The sequence below is a fragment of the Nematolebias whitei genome, chromosome 4 (assembly GCF_014905685.2).
Source record: "Nematolebias whitei isolate Nwh7 chromosome 4, NemWhi1, whole genome shotgun sequence".
Classification (NCBI taxonomy): domain Eukaryota; kingdom Metazoa; phylum Chordata; class Actinopteri; order Cyprinodontiformes; family Rivulidae; genus Nematolebias; species Nematolebias whitei.
The window spans coordinates 26,274,365-26,291,622 of record NC_056501.1 but is presented as its reverse complement, the minus strand read 5'-3'; the positions used below and the strand labels follow the sequence as shown (position 1 = coordinate 26,291,622).

Genomic DNA, 17,258 nt, shown 5'->3' with positions numbered 1-17,258 from the left:
GATAGCGGCCTTAAGCTCATCCAGAGTGTTGGGTCTTGCGTCTCTCAACTTTCTCTTCACAATATCCCACAGGTTCTCTATGGGGTTCAGGTCAGGAGAGTTGGCAGGCCAATTGAGCACAGTAATACCATGGTCAGTAAACCATTTACCAGTGGTTTTGGCACTGTGAGCAGGTGCCAGGTCGTGCTGAAAAATGAAATCTTCATCTCCATAAAGCTTTTCAGCAGATGGAAGCATGAAGTGCTCCAAAATCTCTTGATAGCTAGCTGCATTGACCCTGCCCTTGATAAAACACAGTGGACCAACACCAGCAGCTGACATGGCACCCCAGACCATCACTGACTGTGGGTGCTTCACACTGGACTTCTGGCATTTTGGCATTTCCTTCTCCCCAGTCTTCCTCCAGACTCTGGCACCTTGATTTCCAAATGACATGCAAAATTTGCTTTCATCCGAAAAAAGTTATTTGGACCACTGAACAACAGTCCAGTGCTGCTTCTCTGTAGTCCAGGTCAGGCGCTCCTGCTGCTTTTCTGGTTCAAAAGTGGCTTGACCTGGGGAATGCGGCACCTGTAGTTCATTTCCTGCACACACCTGTGCACGGTGGCTCTGGATGTTTCTACTCCAGACTCAGTCCACTGCTTCCGCAGGTCCCCCAAGGTCTGGAATCGGCCCTTCTCCACAATCCTCCTCAGGGTCCGGTCACCTCTTCTCGTTGTGCAGCGTTTTCTGCCACACTTTTCCCTTCCCACAGACTTCCCACTGAGGTGACTTGATACAGCACTCTGGGAACAGCCTATTCGTTCAGCAATTTCTTTCTGTGTCTTACCCTCTTGCTTGAGGGTGTCAATGATGGCCTTCTGGACAGCAGTCAGGTCGGCAGTCTTACCCATGATTGCGGTTTTGAGTAATGAACAAGGCTGGGAGTTTTTAAAAGCCTCAGGAATCTTTTGCAGGTGTTTAGAGTTACGTCGTTGATTCAGATGGTTAGGTTAATAGCTTGTTTAGAGAACCTTTTCATGATATGCTAATTTTTTTGGGACAGGCTTTTTGGGTTTTCATGAGCTGTATGCCATAATCATCAGTATTAAAACAATTAAAGACCTGAAATATTTCAGTTGGTGTGCAATGAATCTGAAATATATGAAAGTTTCATTTTTATCATTACATTATGGAAAATAATGACCTTTATCACAATATGCTAATTTTTTTGAGAAGGACCTGTATATGTATATGTATATGTATATGTATATGTGTACATTTGGCACGCATATGTGTGCACCACAGCAGCATGATGACACTTGGCATCAATCAGGTAACAGTAGCTGAAGTTTACTCACTTCGCCTTTCACAGAAACAATGTTCCTCCTTAAGTTAATGACCTACAGGTCAGGCAGCAGGAGGTGAATAAGTTTCTTCTGTTGCTGCAGCAGTAGTGTTCAGGTTGGTGAAGAGGAGAGATTTTTATCCACCTAGTTATATTGTTGTGACATGCTTTTGTTTTAATGTTATTACATTGTTACACATATAGCAGTCCATTCGGAGCGTGTGGTTCGTTTCAGTCAGTGTGGTACCAGCCTCCGTATGAGGTTCTGTACGGTACAACAGGAAAGAGAAACAAATGGTAGTTTTTCTTTCAGCAGCTCTCTTCTGCAGGGGTTGCCACAGCGGTTGAACCCGTGTGAAAGATTTGACAATTGTTTTACGCCTGATACCCTTCCTGACGCAGCCTAGGCTCAAATCTGCAGTTTCAATATTACAGAGCTGCAGCGCTAACTGAACTACTGCAGGCACATGAAAGAGAAACAATTATTAACAACAAAGTCCATGCTCAATAATCCAGGTATACGATCCAACAATTGTCAGACAGGTCATCTGGGGCATACCAAAGAGACCATCTTATCACAAGCAGAACTGGTTTGTTCCACTTTGTAGTAAGCTGTTGGGGGAAGAATCAGTTTTGCTGGGTGTTTCCTTGACTGATGAAGCCCTTTGGATCGAAGGTGAAACGTTTCAGCACAAAAAAAAAAAAACAGTCCAGATGATCTGACTGAAAAATGTTGGAGAAACAATTATTATTATTTTTTTTTTTTTGGTACAATGAGAAGCAGAGTTATTAAACAACCCATGCTTGTTAATGGGGGCAGCACGGTGGCACAATTGGTAGAGCTGTTGCTTCTCAGTGAGAAGGTCATCGGTTCAAATCCCAGCCGGGGACCTTGGTGGAGCTTGCATGTTCTCTCCATGCATGTGCAGGTTTTCTCCGTTTTTTTCCCACATACCAAAAACATGCATGTTAGGCTGATTGGTAATTCTAAGTTGTCCCTATGTGTGAGTGAGAAAGTGAATCGTCTCATTTGTCTCCATGTGCCTCTGTGATGGACTGGACACCTGTCCACGGTGTCCCCCACTTCTCGTACAGTGACTGCACCAGTGACCCCCACGACCCGAAAAGAAAGAAGTGGGTAAACATAATGGATGGATGGATTCAATGTAAATGTATTTTAAATATTAAAATATTGTCTTTTATATTCAGTTTGAATTGTAAACAGTCTTCGATGGACGTGTGTCAAATTAAAAGTTTGAGAAACACTAATACACTATTGCCTAACAAGATTCTAAAGAATAAATAAAAAAAAAAAACAAGGAGTGCTTGCTTCAATTATTTGACTATGACTTAATACAAAATAACAACTGAATAAATACATAAATGACGACACAGCGCTGCTTGAAACACAGATTACATGACTAAAGTGCTTGCCGTAGACACTTTTCCTGTCCCTCTGCTGCAGCTGAGATCAGCAGCACCTCAGAGCTTTTCCTGCACAGCTGATTCAAATCAAACAGGCAGGTCTTCAAGCTTCTGCATGTAACATGGGGCATCCTGTCAACTACAATGTCTGACCAAAACAATTCTATTTCTTCTTATCACAAGATTATTTTAGTTTAAAGCTACTGCATGAAAGTGGCAGGCAATTTCTTCAAATAAAGCCAAGCTTTATTTATCACAGTGCTCACAATTCCCTATATCATTTGACTTTGATGCTAACTTTGCAAGAAATGTTCAATCTATTTAGTAAAAATAAACATAATATGGTTTTAGACGAGTCTGTCCTTTTGAGTTTTCGTGATCATCCGTCACACTCATTTTTCCAAGTGATCGTTGTCGTTATTGATTGTCTGTGAAGCATATGCACAAAAACACAAGCCTTTTAATATTTCCCTGAAAGGTTTTTCGTTTTCTCACAGTGTTTCTGTTCACATCAGTCCACCGACCGGCTCCACTGCCTTTTATTCTGCAGCGTGAGGAGGCGGTGCAGTCTGTGGACTGGAGCGTTCTTGTGAGCCAGACGGGGAGAGAAAACCAGAATGACCTTGACCTCACCCTCAACCGCTCTCAACATGCGCTGGCCTCAGCAGACAGAAAGCGCTAAATGTAAAAAAAACCCTACAACTAACGTTTTTTAATAACCGTTTTCCACAAAGCGTGACCTTTCCACTGCAAACTCTGCCACAACACAGGAGGAGGCAGACAGCAAACTCCCATGAGCTTGTAAATATCAGTAAGGCACACGCAAGATGAGCAAATAATGAAGCAATTATTTTTAGCCAAGCTCAAAACGAGTGAAAAGGAGCCCCCCCCCCCCTTTTTTTTTTTTTGCACAAGGTGTGTATTTCATTTCAGCAGCTGGTTGTCAGTTGTGTGTTTGCTAATGTTAATTCTCTGTTGCAGTCATCTGAAATAGGATTGTCTTTAAATGGTAATCAGTTGCAGATGTAATCATCCAGTGATGACTTTTTGAAGGTTTCAATAAAATATGTCCAGCAATTTATTAGATATTTTGCTAACAGACAGAAGCACATGACAGACACCAACATTTGAAGCTAAGTTTAACTATGATTAAATACAGTAGTATCAGATTTTAGAAACATATTTGTAAAAGCTGACAAAAATAACACAGCCGGCTGTGGCGGCCATCTTGAACTGAGTTTCCTTCAAAAGTTAAGCAGCTGTAAATGTGCATTCAGTCATTATTACGTAAAAGTTGTGTCAAAAATTGTCCAGACATTGGCAAAACCATAATCCTCAGCTTTCCCCTTTCCATTCTGAGCGATAAAAATGGACGTCTGAAGAGAAAAATGAGCAGAACTAACAGGATATCACTGATCACCAGTTAGGTTAGGATGATTGTCAAAGGTCAACAATGCAATGCTCAGGATGAGAAGAACCATCTCGACTTGCCAAAAAAACAACAAGAAATACCAAAGCATGCAATAAAAATACAAAAACAAGGCGCCAAAGGTGAAAAAGAAAGAATGGTCCTATTAGCAGAGTGGTCCTGTTAGTTATTGGGTAAAACACAGAACTGCTGCTGTAGATTTTTGGATTTTAAGAACGTCATAATTAAAACAGTTCATGGTCATTCAAACCTCTTGAATTTAAAGTATGAGTTATATTTGCATTACTCAGTGTTCATAAGATGATGTAATAACTGTTACCTGATTTTGTTCTGCAGCAGGCTACCAAGGTGCACCTCTTGACACAGTTTAGGACAATCTGATCTCTGCATGCTTTTGATGTAGAAGGACTTTCCTCTCTCTTCAGACTCCATTTTGAAACGTCAAGGCTCTTGCAGAGAGGTGCTTTTGGTGAAGCACTCTCTAATTTTACAGCCATAGCCGGCTGTGGCTGACACACTTTTCTTGGCTGCAGTGATTTATGCCTCTGAAGACAGTGTCTGGAGCGTTGGCCGCCCCCTACAATTGCAGAACGTTTAAGATACTCACGACTTTATTCAGATAACGGCTCCATAACTCTGAGATATTAGAATCAATTGATTTGTGTTATTTTAAAAGAGAGGACTCGTTTAACACCGAAGCTCATGTTTGTGATCCAAAACTTTGAAATGTGCAGCCTGTCTTGTTATTTGCTGAAAATGATCAGAACAGTTTAGCATGAAAAGGGCTCCTCTGTGTTACAGACTGTAGTAGTTTACACTATCGTGTTATGCAGTCATGGAAACATTAAAATCTCAGCTTGCCACTCTCAGCCTTTCTTTCATCGTGGACTCAGCAGGTCACTTCCTCTTTAATGATAACACTTTAATCCAATTTAATTCTATAATCGCAGTTAGTAAATGGCCCTTGAACAGCCAGGGTCAGAGCCAGGGATTTGAAAGCTTTGTGTATCTGCAGCTTTCCATCCAGCAGGAAGGATGCATCTTTATTTATTTACAACTTCTTCTCTAACCAGCTTGTCAACAGATGAGATCAGCCTGAAACTATCGTCTTTATCGCCTGCCATTGAAGGGGAAAGAGCGATTAATGTTTCTGTCTGTGTGTTTGTGTTAGCAAAATATGCTGGTGAAGATTCTCAGTCATCCAGGTCATGGTAAATCCAACAAATGGATGAATGAATGTCATTAAAGTCATGTCAAAATGAACAGTTTCAAACAAATAAATAATTAAACTCTTCATGACCAAAAAGGAATGGGCAGAAGCCAAATGCTTATTATGCATCTACTTTCAATTTCTCGTACATTCAAATAGATGTACAAAAACAACAAACACACATGAGCAAAATAATAAAATTCAGAATAATAAAAAAAAGACCAAACAAAACATATATATTCAATATACAATGCAATAGTAACGATGTCATATCTATAAACACGTATTTACTGTAAATCATTACCACTATTTTTAATTAATCTTATTACTGATATTATTACAAGCATCAACTTTCCATGTATTACTATAATCATCATCATCACAACTCTTATTATAATAAACTGTAACTGTTCATGAACTTGTATTTTAATTTATTTCTAAAACTTAAAAGAGACCTTAAATTATTCTACAGCTTAACACACAAAACTGAAACACACGTGTAATAATTATTTCTTACTTTGCTTACTTCAAAAATAAACACACACCTTAGATTATAATTATTTCCCTTTAACTTAACAAAATCTTTAATACAGGCAGGAAGAAGATTGTTTCAAACCCGATATAGTATTTCCAATATTCTTAAATACACAACATCTCTAAATTTTAAAACGCAAGACCTTTTTAATAATAGATTTGTAGAAAAATGTTTTTATTTATTAACTTTCTTACTTTTTTCTGATGTTTATTTATTGAGTCTTTGTTAGTTTTATATACATTACCCTAAACTGCTGCACAATAGGCCATGTATGGCATTATAAGTGATAAATAAAGTAAATGCAAACAACTTCTACTTAAAATTTATCTAGTTTCATAAACAATGGCAACTATCCATCCATCCATCCATCCATCCATCCATCCATCCATCCATCCATCCATCCATTATCTTTACCCGCTTCTTGCATTGTGGGTCACGGGGGTCGATGGTGCCCATGTCCAGCAATCACTGTGTGAGGGGCGGGGTACACCCTGGACGGGTCGCAAGTCCATCACAGGGACACATAGAGACAAACGAGACAAACAAGCATTCACTCTCTCACTCACACCTAGGGACAATTTAGAGTTACCAATCAGCCTAACATGCATGTTTTTTGGTCTGTGGGAGGAAAATGGAGCACCCAGAGAAAACCCATGCATGCTCGGAGAGAACATGCAAACTCAACCCAGAAAGGCCCCTGGACCGGGCTTTGAACCAGGGACCTGCTCGCTGAGAGGCAGCAGCCCTACCAGTTGCGCCACCGTGCTGCCCACAATGGCAACCAATTGTAATCATTTTTGTCTTATATATTTTATATGTAGCTTCTGAGTTTTTCATCAATACATTTTCCCCCAAATTTTGTTTCAGATACTCTTTCAATTTCAACTGCATGTAATTTCAATTTGATGTTATCTAGCTCCACTAAAAAACATAAAGTTTGTTTTACTTTCATCTAATAATATTTTATTAATATCAAATCATTGTTTCAATACCAGTTCCATTCCTACAGTTAGTATTAATTCTTCCATGTAATTTCCTGAATAAAATAAATTAGTATAATTTGTGTAACAAAATTCAACTTATTTGACACTCTAAAATTGTAATTTAAATAAACTATAAATAACTTTGACCCCTAAACTGATCCTGGTGGAACGCCACAGATTACTTTTCTACAACATGAATCAATAGCATTAATTTCAACATATGGACACAGATTATTTATATAACTTGTTAGCCATTGTTTCTTCATAGCTCTCATACCATGATGTTCTAGTTCATAGAATAAAAAAAGAATGATCAACGGTATAAAACGCTTTGCAGAAACTACACCTAAAGTCTATAATTTCTTATTAACTGCTGCTGAAATGTTTTCTACAAAATCCATTAATGCTAATGATGTTGACCTTTTACCCCTAAACCCAATCTGATGATAATAATTCAATAACTCATATTTCAATGAAATTATCAAATCCTTTTATAAATAACTTTACAAGTATATTTAATTGAAGTAACAGAGACACATGTCTATAATTTGATATAATACGTTTGTCACCATTTTTACAAATTGCAGCTCTAATTACCTGTTGAAAATGATCTGTTGCATACTGTACAAGTGACAGGATGCACTACGCTGTCTATTACATTTTTAATAAGTGACATATCAAGATCATCAGAATCAGCTGTTTTTTTTTTTTGCTCTTAAACTTTCTGACTGCCCTGTGATGGACTTGCAACCCGTCCAGGTTGTAGTACCTTGTCCCTCACACAGTGATGGTTGGACATGGGCATCAGTGGCCTCCGTGACCCATAAATGAAGAAGCAGGTAAAGATAGTGCCAATTCTGAGTCAATATTGACAAAAAAAATCATTCATCTCATCAACCGTTTCCTCTAAATTTTCAATCCTTTAATTTATTTTCCTTGTTCATAAGATATGTTGGAAACATTTTCATTGTCTTGTTTTTAATCATATTTCATAGACTCCAATTTGCCTTGATATTCTACTTAGGTTTCTGTAGCAAATGATTATAATATTTTTGTTACAATCTCATTACATATGTCAGTCTATTTTTATAGTTTTATAGTGTTCTTCCTTCTCCTTTTTACAATGTTTAATGAAATCTCTACAAAACCTATTTTAATATTTTACACACGTTTTCCAGTCCTTTTGTTGATTTGTTGATTTATTTTTTTTCAATAATTTTCTTCTGTAACAGAAAAGCAATGATAAATAAATGTTAATAAAATGACAACATGGACCTTTTTTTTAAGCAGACAGAAATACCACATTGGTATAATTTATGGAAGACAATATTATTTTAAAAAGTGGACTCCACCCAACTCAAAGGAGCACTATCAGATGGCAGATTTTGTTCCCGACTGCAGTATGACCACCGGGCATGTGTTGGTTACCTGTTTTGATATGGAGCATGAGTTTTAAAGGTCACAATGACAAACCACCATATGTAAGTCTGGGACAGCAGCAAGTCAGCTCTGCATGATAGCCGAAGGGGCTAAAACCTCCCAAAAACTGTTCCTACATAAAAAAAGGCAAAAGCAACTGAGGTTTTGAGGAAACCAAACATAACAGATACTGCATGTCCACGTATTTATGAATGAAGGTCATTCATTATTTAACAGTTTTAGCCATAAGAGACTAAACTCGTGATTGCACATCTACAGCAGCGTTACACATTGCTAACGTGAAATTAGCATTTTCAACTAACAGTGGATTTGTGGAGCATTAAAACAACTTTCTTTTAGCGCTAACGATTCCCTTTCTAACACCAGCTTTTCTTCACTGAGTAGAAACGGCACAAAAGTTCTAATATTCTGCAAACGCAGTGTTTCACCTTCAGCGCAATAATCAAATTTAGCTGGTAGCTTTTCTCTACTTTCAAGTGTCTCAGTATTTTGTACACGTGCTCAAAATCAATATTTCTTAAAGCCTGCTGGCTCTTTGCTGTTTTTGCTGACTGTCTTGTAGAGACAAAGCACAAACCTCTCTCTCTCTCTGTGTGTGTGTCTGTGTGGGGTGTGTGTGTGTGTGTGCCTGTGTGTAACTAAACGCAGTCAACACACACTGCATGTTCAAGATATTAATGGACTAGATGTCATTCCATTAGGGAAAATAATCAGCTGTTTATCGTGCAATTGTTTTGACCTAACATATTAGAGCTGCCTGGTGGAACAGTTAGTTATTACTGTTGCCTCACAGCAAAAAGCTTGTGGGGTTGACTCCTATCTAGGGCTTTTCTGTGTGGAATTTGCATATTCTCCATGTATATCTGTGAGGTGTTTGTGTGTGTGTATGCGTGTGTTGTTGGGGAGGCACTCTGGTTTCCTCCCATAGATCATAATTAATTGGCCAGTCTATTATTGAGATGATTGATGGGGCAACAACACCACCAGCCTGATCAAGAAAGCACATCAGAGACTCTACTTCCTCAGGCGGCTGAAGCGAACTGGTCTGGAAGCTCAGTCCTCACCTCCTTCTACAGGTGTGCAGTGGAGAGCATCCTGTGTTCCAGCATCAACATGTGGCATGGAGGCTGCACAGCTGCAGAAAGAAAAGCTTTGCAGAAAGTGGTGAAGGCTGCACAGAAGTATGTTGGAGTCAATCTCCCCACCATTACAGCCATTTACACCTCAAGATACAAGAAGAGGGCCACCTGCATCATGAATGACCCCACTCACCCAGTAAACACACTTTTTGCTCAGCTCCCCTCAGGCAGGAGGTTGAGGAGCATTAAGTGTAGAACCACTAGACTGAGGAACAGCTTCTACTATGAAGCTGTTCCTCAGAAATCTCAAACCAGAAAAATCACTGTAATGTTACTGTAATTGGTGTTATGTTACTTATCCATGCTGCTGATCTCTTACCTTTATGCTGCTGTATTCATACCCATCTGCTCACAACAGACTCATGTCCAGGCTGCTGTTTAATACACCATATTATATTACATTATTATTGTTTTGTGTACATCTTAGGTCTTTGTATACCCGTTTCTTTTAATACTTAATATTTTTGCTATTTTTGGGTGTAACTGGGAACTTGAGTACACAATTTCATTCCACCTCATGTACAACATGTGATGCAAATGATAATAAAGAACCTTGAACCTTGGGTGATAGCATCCACCTCATTTGTCTCTATGTGGCTCTCTGTCCAGGGCGTCCCCTGCCTTTTGCCCAGTGACTGTAGGAGATATGCACCCCTACGTTCACTTGGAGCCCTGAAGCATATAAAAAATGGTTGCATATTTGTTTACTAATGTTTAAATTGTTAGAAACACAAATGAAAAAATAGTACAACATTTTTTTAAGTCCTAATTCAAAGTAAGGACTGAAACACTGCAAGACAAAAAAAAAAGAAAATAAGTGTTTTTGCTTCATTTTATCGCCCTTTCAGATTCACATGCCAGTCCACACTTAATGACCACCATGAAAGCTTGTCTGTGTTGTTCTGACAAATCCCAACTCATTTCTTTACGCTCTCTCTGTGAATGCAGTTCACTCCTTATTGTCTTTTTCCTGCATTAAAATGCAGCTCTGTGTGGCTGGCAGAGCGCTCGTTGCCTGCCTTTCTTTGAACAGCTTGCTCGCCCTGGGCTTGTCCCCAGTCTTTGCTGCTTTTGCTTTCTTTCGTTCGTTTTAGTCTGCCTTTCCATATAGCAGCGGTGAGCAGGTTGCTGCTTCTGAACAGACTCCAGCAGAGAAATCCCACGAGAAAACAGGGCCAGCAAGGAGCGTCGAAGCACATACGGGCAATCTCACATCCTTGTCGGATTAAACGCGTCAAGTGAGCGAATAACAAACCAAGAGTCTGGAATGTGTTTTCATGTTTAAAAACCAACAATATGACAAATGGTGGCAACAGAAACTTATTCGAAGTAATGTTTCTTGTTTACGGTCTTGTTTTTTTACCACTGAGGTTTTCATCAACACATGAACCAAGAAGATTCGATGAAACTTATTGACTGGATATGTTTGACAGAGCAGGCAGAGGTGCTCCCAGCTTCGCCGTAAGGAGTTTCTTCTACAGGGTTAATTTATCTGCAGTGCAGTATTGATGAACAAGTCCTATAGGCGATAAATCCTGAGTGGTTGTTAAAGCATAAAACGATAATGGCTCTGGTCGAGGGTTCTGCTCAGCGTCGCAAAACGAATTTGCGAGGACGCTCGCTCTGCTCTTAGACTAAACTGCGCCTGATGCTGCAGTATGTAAATACATCTCTTAGTGTGTTGTTACATTATGTCAAAGAAAAACTGAACCCAATCAAAGTGACATACAGCTGGATGGAAGCACTGTTCTTTTTAGAAGAAGCACAGTCAGGGTTATATGTACAGTGCGTACGATAAACCCTTCATCATCTGATGAACCCGCGATTAAAACCAAAAGAACTGATTCATTAGTTGATTGGCCCACCAGAAAATCACTGAGCAACAGTTTTAATTATTGTTTAATCATAGTCATTTATTCAAAATACTAGACTTCCTGTCCTGAAATTATAAGCACATTAGTTGCATTTTACATCAATTCCTCTGTAGACTCATATTTTTTATTTAATATTTAGGAATTTTTCATTAACAAACTATTTCTCTTCCTCCAATAAAGCTACTGATACGCTGTGACCATGACTGGGCTTAATGTTGTTCATAAGGATGTTTGGGCACAAATAAAACAAATTCCAAATCCCCACATCTTCAGCTAGGCTAGATAAAAAAAATGCATTGCAAATTAGATTAAATGCAAATAAATGTTAATTTAATGACATTTTATACATGTGAATACAAAGGCCTAAAAACCCATCCATCCATCCATCCATTATCTTTACCCGTTTATTCCATTTTGGGTCATGGGGGTCGCTGGTGCCCATGTCCAGCAATCACTGTGCGAGGGGCAGGGTACACCCTGGACAGGTCGCAAGTCCATCACAGGGCCACATAGAGACAAACAACCATGCACTCTCTCACTCACACCTAGGGACAATTTAGAGTTACCAATCAGCCTAACATGCATGTTTTTGGTCTGTGAGAGGAAACCGGAGTACCGGGAGAAAACCCACACATGTATGGAACGAACATGCAAACTTCACCCAGAAAGGTCCAGGGATGGGATTTGAACCAGCGACTTTCTTGCTGAGAGGCAACCGCTGTACCAACTGAGCCACCAGCACAACTTTACACAACTTTGTTACAAAAAAACTAAATAAGTGAAATGCAGCAACTGGGTTATAAGTTGTGTTAATGAAGGGCAACCCAACGTTCTTTGTTTCTTTTGCAGAACAACTGCGTCACATTCTGCGAGCTCAACGCACGCCTATTGAGGAAATCTCCAACTTCCCAAGCTCCATCGGTTAGCATGAAGACAATCACGCTGCTGTGGGATTACTAACAATTAAATCCTAAAACTGAGCCTCTGAGAAGATTCTCTTTTCCCTCGTCAGTCAGCTTGTTCTGATTCCTTCTGAATGGGCTTTGCCCTTGACAGCCCAACGCAGCATGTCAGAATTAGGATGGAGACAATGGTCTTGACTGTTCCAACTCTTCCACCAGTCCACCACAGACGTATCTGTATCTGTCTACAACTGGTAATAGAACTGCAGCAGCAGGTCAGAGCCACGGGGTCTCCGCATGGCTGACTGTGGGTGCCATTTTGGTGCAATTTTCCTAATGGGACAAGGTCCATTCCTGACTCACTATATAATGGCATGGCCCAATAGGGGGCAGCTTCAGAGAGAAGTCCAGCAGCTTCCCTGAATGCCGTTGACTCATTTATATTGGCAGAGCTGGCCGGATTATTCCAATTAGCTCCAGAAAAGGAAAAAAAAAAGTTCCACGCTGAGGTTGTCACAGAAAGATGGAGCAAAACCAAACCCACTGCTGCTTTGAAGGTTATCTGTTGTTCAGGCATTATTTTATGTCTTTGCTGAAAAAAAAAAAAAAAAAAAAAAAAAGAATAAATTATGATGGTTCTGATGTTAATCTGAAGGGTGAAGAACACTCAACAAGAAAAAAGTACTTAATAATGATAACACTGACCGGAACAGGAGAACATCAGACAGCTTATGTAGAAAAAACAGACAGCCATTATTATGCCTTATTCCTGATTTGTTAAGGCTATTTGAAGATTTTCCTAAAAGCTGGTGCTTGTTGTTAACACAAAACCTGAATACATTTCAGCCTATTCCTCAGAGGAGGAAATTTGCAGCTCAATAATTAAATTAGACACACCAAATTAACACTAACAGCAATCCTGCTTTAAACTATGACTCTGAGATCAAAATAGATTAATAAAAGAACAAAATACATAAATAAATGGGTGAAGATACAGATGTTGAGGGAATATTGTGATTCAAGGAGAAGCCGATATCTAAATGAATGCTAACGAGCAGAATCCGATTCTGGAACTGATTGCCTTATAGGCAGCAACAAGCGGGGGTCGTGGGGTGGAGTAAGGCAAGCAAACAGAGGAGATGCATGAAACAAACAGCCACTCATCTATTTGTGATAGCTGTGTTTCCCCTACTAGGATTGGTGGACCTTCAATTGATCCTTAGGCAATGGACGTGATCGAGGGATGAAGAGCTTTTGGGTTGTTAGGAAGGGATTAAACAGGAGTGGTCTCTTCTAACGGGTGCTCCCTTTGAGATCGCTTCACCTCCGGCTGCTTCTTACTTTCAAACAAGATGGCAAACATCACCAACCTGACCTCAAGGAGGAAAGGGACTGATTTAAGGTGCAAGATAAGTGTTTATCAGTAAAAATATACCAGTCGGATGGAAAAAGATGCAGAAAACATGGTATATGTTAGCCTACATGATCCTGTTATTAGTTCTGACAATACCCTCTATTTTCAGGTTTTCTTAAATGTGAGTGCACCCTTAAATGAACGTGACTGACTCTGTTCCAATGGCCAGAAGCAGCACAGTCACCCACTGTGTGCTGGCACTATAAATTCCAGTCCAATTATTCCTCCCAGCAGACAATCTAGCAGACTGCTACAACAGGCCAGGATGGCGCTGGTCCTTCCTACAGGCAGTGGTGGACTTCTGTCTCTGATAAGCATGACTGTGACTCAAAGAAATGGAACAAACTGATAAAGACGGCTGCCTCTGTGTTGCTCTGAAGCTGGAGGTGAAAGAAGGAAGGTTGCACAATCTTCTTAACAAACTGGATAAAGCTACAGCGTGCGCTGTCAGGACATTATTACATGCAGAGTTCCCTCAGTGCGGACTGAACTTGGCAAAAGGGCCTTCTCCTACTTTGCTCCTGTTTCCTGGAATATCTTGCAAAAAGATCTGAAGCTCTCGACCTTGATCTTTCTAACTGGTTTTAAACATCTGTTAAGTTCCTGGCAAAAACAAACGCAGACATGTTCCTTTTTTTAATATTCTACATCACCTTACAACCTAGCTGTTTTTTGTTTCGTTTTTTTTAAAACCATTTTCTTTCATTTTTCTTCCATTTATTCTTCTCAATTTACAGGCTTTATTTTATGATTGTCTACTGTTGTCATCACTCTTTGTTAAAAACAGGTCTCTCTTGTAAATGAGTCCTTGTGGCTCAATGAGACTAACCTGCATAAATAAAGGTTTAATGAACAAAAAAAGTGCACAGCTTTTGCTCCAGAAACTGATTAAATAACATTGTGTCTTCAGCCAGATACTTCTTCTTCTTTCCTGCCAAAACCTCATATTTCCCAAAAAATTTACAAGCAAAAGTAGCACTTCAGTTTATGCTGCTTTGGTTATTAAATGAGCTTGAAGGGAAAGTTTGAATCTGTTGAAGTGGTGTTCTGGGGAGAGGTTTAGAACAGTCAATATCTTACATTTAGCTCTGACCAGGCAGTCAGGTGAGTCTTAGCAGGGCCAAAACTTAAAACTCTCAGATGTTTTCCAACAGTTCATGAAAACTCTATATTTTTAAAATAAATATTTACTATAATCACAATTTTACTAACATTTTGTTGTTATCTGCTGTACATAGAACTTTATAGCTTTTAGTCTGTTAAACTTACAAGTTCATGTGAAAAAAAAACATTTTACATGACAAAAGACCTAATTAGTCATTTAAAAACAACTCTGTGATTATTTGAAGCACAAACAGCTGCAGTGGCAGCTAGCTGTAACACTTCTAAGGCAACATGAGGCATGCCTGACAGGTATATCATAATTCAGCTGGAATAATGGTGAAATGCACAGTAGTGTAAAGGTTTATAAAATAGCATTAACATAGGCAGCTATGCAAGTTATAGTTGTTTTCAGACGGCAGCAATCCAGTTTGGGCTTGATCCTATTGGACCTATTTTTACAGTAGTTTGCCACTCTGGACATAATTTATTTATTTCTCCAAACTGAGTTTTGTCAAATGAAGTGGCAAAATAAGAAACAAAAGGCTAAAACAAAGGTCAGGAAACATGAAGGCATCGATAGAACCTGACAGAGTGGGAAAACCAGGAGTATTAGTACTAAAAGGGTGATCTTTAAAAAAAAAAGCAGCTGGTTTGATTAACAAATGGACTGTATGTGCAGAGAGATGAGGGAAACGGTGAAACAACAAGAAAAAGAATGAATGAATAATTGCAAAAACAATATTAATAATAAAGAAATAGTTCAGAAACAAATGCAAAAGCCCCAAGTTCACGACAATTCATAAGCTCTACCCTGAACTTCACTAAAAAAATACCAGAACTGTTCCTTTAAGCACAACCTGACAGGGAAACTGATTAACAGGGGATTTTATTGTGCATAAAATAAATATAACTTTATTTGACGTTTGAAATGCATAAACTTTTTGTCACGTAGTTACAAAGTTTAACATGCTCTGTTTTGCAGAACATGTTTTACATGATGCATTATTGTTGCAGGAGTGCAGACCTACTCTGTCTTTTGTGTACATAAAAAAAAAATCATGAGTAAAAAAAAAATTTGATAAATCATTGACGGCAGTGTAAAGATTTAATGAAAACTGTTAGCATAGAATGCAGTGAAAATTTTCAGATTAAAGCCAATGATTCCCCTAGAAACCTTGACAGGGCGGGGCGCTCAGTTCTGCTGATGGAGAGGGGCACACCGCGTGTGTAATGGTAGGGGAGACACTGAAAGTTGTTTTGAGACAGTAGAAATCCACTTTATCCTTTGTTCAACTGTTCAGTCAGAACTATTCATTTCTCCAATTTTAGGTAATACATCTACAACAAGTAAGACAATGCCTTTTAATAATGTTTCCACTGAACCCCAGTTGATAAAATCCCAACTGTCCCTTTAATGCTAGCAGTAGGATAGGGCTATGGGTACAATGCAGCAGTTTAGCTGTATCCCACACACAGTATTGTCCATGTCTGACCTCACGTGACGAGTCACACTCACCTGTTCTAATATGGTATTGATCCTGTCCAGCTCGCAGTCAATCACATAGCGCTTCTCCTGCCTCCTGTCCATCTCCTCAATGATGCGCCTGAACTCTGAGGCGTCTGTTGTGCTGCTTACAGAGCGAGCGGTCACCTGCCAGTTGTTCGCCACAGCTGCCTCCATGATGGCCTGAAGTATGGAGAAGCCTGAAGAAAGGGAGAAAACGGCCAAGAGGATTAAAATACAATTATAGAAGTTGGTAAACAATTATAGTTTAATGCAAGAAGAGAGTGTCTTGTGAAGAATTCTGCAGAGGTTTATCTCTAGAGGTCAAGGGACATTTGAACGTTTACAAGTCCAAAATATTGTTTACTGTCTAGATATTTGGAGCCCATAAGTGTTCAAATTCACATTTACATATTAAAAGGCAGAATCATATTGAATTTAAAGGGTAATAAATATAGCTCAGTAATATTACAAGATCAGCTGATGATGTTATTGAAGTTGACATCAATTAAATTATGGCATTTAGCTCCGCCACGCGTTAACTCTGATGGCTCTGCGAAACACATTGCAGGCCTCGCCTCCTTAGAGGGTTGCACATTTAAAGACAAAGACAATGAAAAGATTCATCCAAGGCAGCGTTGGAAAAGAGATCATTATGCTCCGAGAAGAATGGAGAACGAGACCCTCTAATGATTAATTCACATGCAAAATATTTTCATTTAACGCCGCTGTTCAAAAACACTGTGGTCAAATCACACACAGCACAGAATGAATAATGTAGCCCTATTTCTGGAGGGATAGATTGCATGTAACACAAGCAGGAATAAAAAATGACTTGACTCATCTCCAGTGTTGAACAAGTATGAATGAGCTCGAAGGTTATTCATGAAAATCAAACACAGTGTGGGTAATTCATTAAACCAAGGACAAAGAAATTGCAAATTGAATGTCAAATCAGCTTCTTTTCTATAC

At 39.2% G+C, this 17,258-nt stretch overlaps 1 protein-coding gene across 1 annotated transcript in view; it reads right to left on the bottom strand.

The window, feature by feature from the left end:
* LOC119408273 (glutamate receptor 3) overlaps positions 1 to 16,511 on the bottom strand; it is a gene marked incomplete at its 5' end in the record, with an annotated part of 42,047 nt that extends 25,536 nt beyond the window's left edge. The window contains one exon of the mRNA XM_037675077.1: positions 16,299 to 16,511. Coding sequence (XP_037531005.1) covers positions 16,299 to 16,511 — 213 coding nt within the window. The remainder of the gene's footprint in view (positions 1 to 16,298) is intronic.
* Between the last annotated feature and the right edge of the window lie 747 nt (positions 16,512 to 17,258).